General features: G+C 51.2%; 2 protein-coding genes across 2 annotated transcripts; both read right to left on the bottom strand.

The window, feature by feature from the left end:
* Nucleotides 1–520: 520 nt before the first annotated feature.
* On the bottom strand, nucleotides 521–1740 carry EsH8_VI_001126 (uncharacterized protein; the record flags this gene model as incomplete). Its single annotated transcript, XM_083272379.1, has 4 exons — nucleotides 521–972; nucleotides 1068–1176; nucleotides 1245–1515; nucleotides 1679–1740. 4 exons carry the CDS (start codon nucleotides 1738–1740, stop codon nucleotides 521–523), a joined length of 894 nt encoding a protein of 297 aa, XP_083127553.1.
* Nucleotides 1741–2979: 1239 nt separating this feature from the next.
* EsH8_VI_001127 (uncharacterized protein) lies at nucleotides 2980–4637 on the bottom strand (the record flags this gene model as incomplete). Its single annotated transcript, XM_083272380.1, has 2 exons — nucleotides 2980–3492; nucleotides 3543–4637. 2 exons carry the CDS (start codon nucleotides 4635–4637, stop codon nucleotides 2980–2982), a joined length of 1608 nt encoding a protein of 535 aa, XP_083127554.1.
* Between the last annotated feature and the right edge of the window lie 5240 nt (nucleotides 4638–9877).

Raw genomic sequence — 9877 nt, forward strand, 5'->3', positions numbered from 1 at the left:
AGACACTAGGATATGAGCTAGAATTTAAGTAAGCGTTGTCGTCCTTGAAGTAGAAACATGCGGTGTTTCCTCCAGGCTGACCGTTTCGGCTCTCGCTCAACTTACTTGTAATGAATACGGGTAGCATAAAACATGAAGCATGTAGGTTTCAGAAGGAACTGCGTCTAAGCTTGACAATGAGACGGCGGATTTGGTAGTCAGACAGCACAGAAGACAACACGGCCTGAGAACGGAAAACACACCAACCCGCAGGCAGATTATAATACTCGAAAAAGCTTGAGGTGCACCTGCTGCAGAGATGTACCAAGAAGCTATGCCATGGAAATTAACGGATAAAAATAATTACTATGTATGATTATGGCCACTACTTCTGCCCAGCTCACGCCGGCCTGTCCAAACGCCGTCACCAATGCTTCTATGTATATCGTTCTCCGGACTTCCCGGAATTTCATTAATAAGGCCGTCAAAGGTCGAATGACACCCAAGGGCGAGCAAGATTCCACGGCATGCCGTTCCCATGTCAGCGGTCTTTGCGACTAAAACGAGAAAAGAAGCTGCGCTTCGGCTCCTTGACGCCCCTCGGCTTGCTCGCCTCCTCCTGGGTGTCCAGCTGCGTGGTGTTGTCGTTCATGACCTGCTGCGCGTGCGAGACTGTGCCCGGGTGGGGGCCTGGCGGATGGGGCGGCGGCGGCGGGAGTGCGTACTGCGGCTGCTGCGGCGGGTACGCGTACTGCGGGTGTGACGGAGGCGCCTCAATCATAGGCACCTGCTGCTGCTCCTGTTCCGAGGAGAAGAGGTCCATGACCTTGCCGGAGCTGAAAATCTTGTCGTAGACGGCTAGGGTCGTGCCGAAGTCCTTGTGTCCGTCGACCTTGACGGCGTCGAGTAGCTCCAGGACATAGGTCTGGCAGTTGTTGCTGATGAGGTTGTACACCGGCTGCCTTGACCGAATGCTTTGAATCACGTATTCACCTGGCCGTTGTTAGTCTTGCTGTAGGCTGATGGACCGTTTCCGGAAATCCCGGGAACAACAAGATAGATGGGTGAGCGGAACAGCATAAACTCACCTGTGCGTCGGATCGCGTCGTCATTGAAGCGTGTTTCTCCCACTGTGAAGGTCCGCCACTCTTCACGTTTGTATCTCTCGTTAGTGTAGATGACATGGAAATCCTCATCCTGTTCGGGCACATGTCAAGTCAGCCGTCGTGGTGGGCGCATGAACAAGATCTTGTGAAAGAACTCACCATCCAGAGCTGATGAGCAAAATCGCCGACGAGAACGGCCCAGTGCTGCGTGGGGTCCGGATACTTGTTGATCTTCTCCGTGATCATCTTGCCCAGCCCGGTCTCCTCGGCGAACCACTTGCCGGCGAGCCCGCCGACAGGATGCCAACCGACCTCGACCACGCGGGGCGGCCCGTCGAGAACGGGACGCGTGACGGGGACGACATTCGGCGTCTGGCCCAGGCCGAGGGCATGTTTGAAGGCCAGCTCGCCTTTGGTGAGGTTCTTTTTCCTGTGTACTCAAATCAGCAAACGGCACGGGTACAAAAATTATCCTTTGCCGGTGAAGAGAGTCAATTCAGTTGTATTGATATCGAAGGGGGGTGGAAGCATCGTAGGGCTAGCTGCAGGGGGTAGGGTGTGCGTGAAGACGGGGGGACAATGGGCGCGCATACAAGAAGTCTCCCACTTTGTCCCGCTTTCTCTTCCCTTCTTCGTCGGATCCCGGCTGCGACATGGCGATTGACCACACGGCTCAATGGCAGAAAACGGGAGGGAAGGGGAGGATGAGCGCCGATATACGGCCCGTTGTGTTGCCAGCTCCGGATAAACGTCGAGAGCTGAGAGACTTTGTCGCAAGAGAAATAATTGGGGGGGGGAGGCTGGGCATCTTACGCGTTGCCGCCGGCTTCGCGGCAAGAAGCCCTGATTGATGGTTCACTGCCTCCCTCGTTGGCGGGTTCGGGCTGACCGACACGTGAGGCGCATGAACAATTTTAATTTAATTTTGCACAGCACACGCCCGAGTCAACCAATCAAAACCCGACTCCCGCACCGGCTCAGGCTCGCACAATGGGCACCGCCGCCGTAGCAGCGCGGGCTTTGGGGGGCGATGAGTTGCCGTGTTGCCTCGACGTCCCGATCACTGCTGCACAGCATATGATGCACAGGAGGCCAGGTTCCATCTCGCATCGCGATTCGTTCCCTTCTCCACGGCCCGGACCGATGAGCCTCCTTCGCTTTCGGTACAACCTCGTCTGTGCCGGTGGTGGATCTTTGCACTGCTTGCAGAATCAGACGCCTGCCCATCAAGACCCGCTGGCTAAAGTCTAGATGGAGTCAATCACGACGCGCACCGCACCGGCGCATCATACGTCATATCAGACTTCGCCTGAATGAAAAAAAATGGAAGTTGGGTCACCATGGCGGGTCAAGGGCTTCGATAGGGCATGATCAACATATGTTCTGGGTCCTTGCAGGGCCTGGAAAGACCATATACTCTTAAGAGAATACGCCTGTGAGGGTCGCGTGTGGTCAGCTTGGCGTTGAATGAGCTGGAAGGACAGTGTTGGAGATAGCCACCTGCATAACCCCGGACTGCATCGTCTCCTACACTTAGTTGAAGGAGTCGCTGTTGGGAGGGTTGGGATGAGCTTTTTGTTGACTGATGATGCTTAAACCTTACAAATCGCAACATTTCACGTCAGAGCCAAACTTGTGCATGCTGACGAAGTTTTCTGGGTTAAATGCCCAATTGCCAAACAAAACGAGCCTTCACGTCGAGACCAACGCGCACCGGCATCAAACCTATTACGGTACATTTCCTGGTCATACGAATACCTCAAAAACGTGATCCGGCGCACAATACCACAGTGATCAAAGCCTAGACAGCACGCTGTCTCTTGTGGGCCCACGAAGATATCCAGAAAGCCAGAGGTGTGCTTGTCTACTTGCAGTTGTGTATATATCACTCACCCTAGCCTACCCAAGCGGCAATCACTTTTTCGCCATTCGCACTGTCCTCTAAAATCTTCTTCTTCTTTCCCTCGCTCCTGGGAATAAAATCTGCGGCAAAGGGTTTGGGCCCCATTACTAAGTTAGAGTGATAGCCGGTCTCGACAGTAACATCTAGACGACCTTTGGGGATAATGTCAAACTCCCAAGCAAGTTTGGCCACCGTGATCAAGACCTGATTCTCGGCGTAGTCGATCCCGGGGCATATACGCCGACCAGCACCGAAATTGTACGTGGGACGGCGGTTTTCACTTTCGGCCGCGGCCGCCATCGAAGGCTTGACACCCCACTGGTTGTCCAGATACCGCTCGGGTCTGAATTCTTCAGGTTTATCGTACCATTCCTCATCCATGTGGAGACTCCAAACATTGGCGAGGAAGGTAGTGCCTTTCACAAACTTGAAGCCTCGATATGTGTCGTCGCTGGCAAGCACCCTCGGGCCTCCGGAAGGAGCAGCAGGGCGCCATCGCATTGTCTGGGAAGTATTAGCTTAATCTTGGACCGAAAGGCTCGAACCCAGCTAACCTCCGTCATACAAGCTTTGAGATACTTTGCTTTAGTAATCTCCTCTGGTCCAGGCACCTCATCCTGCCAAATTGAATCGACCTCGGCTTGAATTCGCTTTTGCACCTCTGGATATGCGGCCATGACTAAAATAATGCTGCTAGTTGTAGACATGGTCGTGTCGACAGCGGCATCCAGTGTTCCGGCACCGAAGAGGGCAAGCTCGCGGTCTCCGAAACGTATATCTTTGGATTGCTCCCCATCCCTCATGAGCTTCGTCAAGAGCGACTCGTTCTCGGTACTTCGGAGACCGTTTTCAATGCTCGTGTGCTGAATCTTTGCGCCGTCGAGCATGTGATACCTTATCTTTCGTAGGGTCAAGCTCAGAGCGGCTGCTTCTCGTTTCCATCCAGCCAAGAAGTGTGGCAGATACTTCAAAACGGGAAAGAGATCAACCGGCGGCGCCTGTGTGGGAGTTAGGAACTCGAGCCACTTGTCTTGGGCTGCGTAGTAACTATCGCTAGACGCTGTCCCACTCTCGACGACTTTTTGTCCACTGATGATGGAAAAAGATGTAGCCAGTGCCCAGTATTTCAAGTGTTTGTGAAAGTCCTGGGGGCTCTCGAGAATTTGGCGCATCAACAGCGCTGATTGCGCTGCTTGCGCCGTCAAGATGCGCCTTAGATCAGCAGGCCCGAGGAGGTATCGCAGAGCCGTACGGGTCTTCTTTATGGTCTGATCGTTCTTCATGAACAAGATCGCCCCTGGAGTAATAAGGCTGGAGGTGATGTAGGGTTGAGGCCGGTCAGAGTAAATTGCGCCGCGCTTCTCGAAAAGCTCTCTGACATGTTCTGCGCTTGAAAGAATGACCATATTCTGAGGTCCGATTTTGAGGCCGATAATGTCGCCGTACGTGTCCTTCCACTCATGAAACTTGAGAAAGGCTTTGTTCAGAGGGATCTGTAGAGCGTTACCCAAGACCCAGGCGGTCGGCGGGCCTGGAGGAAAGTATTTTGATCTTCTGTTCGATAGAACCCAACTTCCAGCGAAGTATGTGAACACCGCGGCGGCGGCAGCCAGCAAGGTTGGATACCAGGCCAATGGCATGAGTCCCATGGCGGCTGTGTTGTACTTTGCAGAGGAAGCAATCCCAAAAGGTTAGACGGGGACGATGCTCAATACTTTGTTTGGAAGAGTACCGGGCTCTCAAACCCGTCTTTGCTCTTCCCTTATAATATGGGCTACAGTGCTCTATACCTGGATTGTCGCCATAGCCGCCTAACCTCACTAAGATAAATGTAACATTGCCAAGTAACAGACTGCGTCGTCCAACCTATCTTACCTGCAGCATATCGGCAAGACGGCGTGTTTAACTGGTCAGCATCAATTCCCCCGCATTTGATTTGCACGTATGATGTTCTAGCGTTACACCTCTGGCAGGCTAAGAATCATTGATTGCGATTGCCATGCAGCAACAACCAATCTCAACCAACGGATTTCATGAACGGCGGCACAGTTCGTATCAAAGACCTGTAAGGGGCGCAGACTATGATATCTGCAGTCAGCAGGATATGCAACTTTAGAAAGGGTGCGAGTGCGGGAGCATCCGGTATGACTGACCAAGAGTTCAATCATGTTGCTTTACCATGCCGCTGTTTCGCGTTCCATATTAGTTAGTTGAAAATCTCAAATGTGAGCCTCCAGGCCGTTTGTAAGGTCAAATCAACCATTCAATTGAAGACTAATGTCAACGTCACTTCATTGGTACAGCAAGCGGCTTGTAGGGATCTTAGCTGGCTGTCATACATTCAGCCATCGTGTATATAGAAAGCATTCTGTCGTTCTAAGAGAAACATTTGCAGCTAAAACAATACAGTCCGAACCAATTAGTGCATATAGTTTACGCTTATGACACCATAATGCCAGAGCAAAAATGATCTTGATGTCTTTCATTGCGTATTTCCGAAACCGAGAATCGAACTCGGGGCTATGCCTAACCTCTCAAAGATGAGAGGGCATCATGTTGGCCACTACACCATATCGGATTCGTTATTGACTAGATCACTGTTGCAAACGATTAGGTACGGTGGAGCAAACCCCGCCCAACAGCGGCCCAACGTCAATTGTGCTGTGAGCCAAAAGCTCTCCACGATTCCAAAGACTTATTAGAATCTAACTGCTTTGCAAATCATCGAACAGAAAGCTTCCGAGTTGTACTGTTGTTGCGCATGGAGAAAACATCAGACAATACAGGGAATGAAAAGGATTGGCGGACTCAACCACCGAAGGACCCTGCACAATGACTTTGGTTTTCCTTTCTTTTCTTTTGCCCCATGACTCTAAGGTGTTGTTTAGAACAACTGAGCAAAATTCGTTCTTATACGCTCTAATTGGTCGTTGAGAAGTAGGAAGGCAGTCAGCCAAGCGACAGATCTTAAATGCAGCCACCCACGAATCAATACGTAGACATTGCATACGTCACACGTATTTACAGTCTTATTAGCGCAGGCTACTTTGAGTTTATTAGAATTTCATCAGCTCCAGTAATTGGGCAGGCTTGTTCTTATATTCAACAACAGGCCATACTCTTGAGGCTTTGGAATCTATCTAACATGAAGCTATTGTCGAGAATAGAACCTGATGTTGCGAATAAGGAAGAACATAAAGTTCAACAAGTGAGTGAGATTTTTCTGAAATAATGATCAATATGGTAATATTGATCTTTCGTCAACTTTGTCGTGGGCGGTGTTATGGCCGTCCCAATATCAGCTATGCTTGCAACAGAGAACTTGGCAGTTTGCGTTAACGCCATTAATTATAAAGGCTCCGATAAATGAAATGATTCAATTTATGCAGAAATATATGAGTTGTCAAACATAGCCCTCTCCAATTTCTGTTGTCTATTTGATACACCGCCGTGCCGCAAGCTTTCTGACGGATCGTGTCGAAGGTTTATCCCACTGGCATGGCGCACACTCTAAGGTGCTGATGAATGCATTTCAATCACTTGGCAACTGGTGGAACTTCGGTGACAACAGGGCCGCTAACATCGGATTCGCAAATGCGGCTGGCTTATGGCGACTCTAATCCAAGCTTGTCAGGGCAGTGTATATTGCGCGAAAGCCAACTTCGACAGATGCCAAATGCCGTGCAATACCGTCGATCATCACTAAGCTAGTTCATTCATTATTGTTTCAAATATTGTCATCGGTGACGACATCATTTTCTATCCCCAAGAGCCGGCTGTCACCCCGAAGTTTGCCGATCAATGAACTCAAATATCCCAACTACCGAGATGGACTTCAAGAGGCGAATACGGCAAGGTATCATTATGCGAGTAGCCGCAGCGCTATTACCAAAGACATTACACATCTGCAAGGTTTATGACCCAGCGATATACCCTCCAACACGCAATCGTGCCTGTAATCACTGCCTCAGCGAAACGCCCGCGAGTTCGAAACGTCCGCCAAACCACGTCGTAAAAGGAGATTGCCTTTGATCTCCCTGCCGTTTCACGACGTGAACATCAAAATCATCAACGGGCCTAGTTGCATAACCGGGAACCTTCCATCGTCCCAGAGAAGCCACCTCGGCGAACCGCAAGTCACCGGCGAATTCTGAAACGCGAACCCGACGACTCGTGGCTTGCAATAGCCTGGGTTTTCAGCTGACGGAATCGCCATGTGGCACCTTATCCATACCATGTGTCACATCGGCTTGTAAATACCGGTAGTGGGCAAACCAGGTTATCTCGTCGTCTGATTTTCGGCACGCGGCGAAGTTATTCTGTTTAGGTTTTCGGGCACGCTTTGCCCCTGACTAGGCAAAGAGCAAGAGCATAGCAATGTGATCTTTACCTGCTCTACATAGTACTCAAGTGCTACCGTATAGCCGTTACACACTATACTGGCACTACCTTGTCCGCTCCCTTTCTGTTCACAGAAGCCCGCGTCGCACACATGTACACATGATTACCTACGGATTAGATCGATAAGGTGCCCATTAGCGATATTCGTACTCGTATGGTAGCAACGTTTCCCCATTGCAGTTAGGCACATTCATGCATCTAATCACAAAACTAAAAGGCGATGCTATAGCCTTCCCTCATCACATGTTTCGATAACTGACAATACACTGATATGCAGTCAGAGCACACTGGCAAGGACAAGCCAAACCCCCATGTATTTGAGCCTTTGAGGAAATACGCAGGGGAGATCTTAATATCCAACGGTGGACATCACAGTGGGGAGTCGTGTCATGACCTTGCAGCATTCACACCGCGTTAATCCCCTCCCGCCAACGAAACGCGCTGCTCACTTTCTTTTAGTTGAATGTGCTTCTGTCGCTTCTGTGGCTTCAGGCAGCTTTTTGGCTCTAAAACCACACCCGGTCGTTTTCTCCAAGACGTCACAACCCTGGCCACCACGATGCTAGTCCTTAACACGAGGGATATATCGACGAGGGGAGCGGACAAGGCCTGTCAATGAACAAGGGTGTTGGTTGCTCTGAGTCCAGGCCTATTATGGAGGGGAGGTCAGTGCGGGAAGGAGGAAGAAGACAAGCATCCACTGTTTCTCCTCCCAGTGGACCGAAACCTCGCCCTCTGCCCGCATTGACAGCTGTAGCTTGGCCTCTCGATGTGTAAAAAGAACCCCCGCGCGTCCACTCCGGCTCTGTAAAGGTCGCTGCCCCGCGTGGTCAAGCAATGCCAGGGGGGGCCGAGGAGGGCCAGTTTTTTCTTATCAAGGTTGCGTCGCTTACACTTTGACACCTAGTTAATATGAGACTAGCGGTTACTGAAAAGTGTTTGTTCGCGGTTCGGTACGTGGGGTTAGGTGATGTGATGAATGACGCCGGTTGACCCTCGAGCTTTCGAAATGGCAAAAATGGGGCAGGGCAGGCCGAGGTCCATTCTCGGAGGTGTCATAATTCAGTTGACTTGTTGTAATCCTTGAATGCACGGACATGCAACGAAGGGAGCGTCTAGGCGGCGGAGGAGGGCGAAAATAACTGGCAGTGTGGTTCGTGAAACCCTTCTAGTGGGATGATGATAATATCAGACGCGAGCACCAGGGCCTGGGTGCCAGGAAGAAAGGGAGAAACGCCGCTGACGAAATGACCGCCCCGTCTCATGCACCTGTTTGTATCAACCGCGGCAAATCACGCGGGCTGGGTTGTTCCTTTGAATATCTGAGAATTTGAGAAACGGGGTGACTACAGTACCGATTTGCCCAGATGCCTTCGCCAATGGCATCCGACCCACGACTGAGACATCGCCATGCGACATCTTCTCAAAAAAGCAACATTCTCGAAAAGGGGGCATCCAAAAGTCAGCTCAACTTTTGTAGCCTTTCTCGAGAGTTCAGATGCACACAGACCTATTGTCCAGTTCGTTCAGCGTGCTACCTCCATCTCCAAGTCACCCCTTCCAATTCTCCAAGTTGTCCAGATAACCCTCGTAACTAACCACAGGGCCATTCTATACTATAACACGTGTCCCGACTCCTCTTTCGCTATATAGCAGCCCGATAATAGAAACATCGAATTATCGTGATATTTTTGGTCTCAAAATGCATGTCTTTGCATGAACTGCTTCCCAGAAAGCCGCGTACTCGAGGAGAGGGAAAAGAAACCCCACCACACCCAACGTGGACTCTGCTGGGACAGACCTCTGAGAGCGAGTTTCCGATCGGGGGGTGGGAAGGAGCTTTGATCTCGTAGAGCTTTGTCGCCAGGGACATCCATACTCGTTCTGGTAGGGAAAGCCCCGGGACGGTTGTCAACGGTCCTCCCTGCTGGGCTGCACCTCGATAACTGCATTCTCCCCCCTCCTCCTTGCCTCTGCATATGCACTCCTCAGGTCCGCGCAAGAGCCTCTTTGTCCCCATGTCCCTGCGGCTTGTCAGTCCTTCATTCCGGATCTGGACTCCAACGTCTCTCAACGGGGCGACATCCCACAATTTTCAAGCATCGTGATGACAGTTGCACGGGGACGAGCTCAAGTGGACGCACATCTCCACACTCAGCTGCCAGGGACTATCAGACTGAGGGGCCATCTGGGGCGTCTCCAGGGTAAAGGGACCGATTCAACGGCAGAGATGGAGAAAGTCCACGACGAGACGAATATGTCAAGACCCTGTCCCACAGTTCCAAAGTCTACCCTATTGCACGTGTATCACGCAAGCAGGCTAAGCAAGGACAAGCATTTTTCTGCCATGCTCGCCCAGCCCTCATGTTCCCCAAGTCGGTGGGGGAGGAAGCCCTCCAAAACACAACCAATGCCCGTACCGTTAGGATCAGCTAGACGTCGATCAATGCGGTGTCCGTTTCACCAGCCTCGGCCTCGAGCCTGTAAC

Source organism: Colletotrichum jinshuiense, chromosome 6, assembly GCF_051148585.1.
Source record: "Colletotrichum jinshuiense chromosome 6, complete sequence".
Taxonomy (NCBI): Eukaryota; Fungi; Ascomycota; class Sordariomycetes; order Glomerellales; family Glomerellaceae; genus Colletotrichum; species Colletotrichum jinshuiense.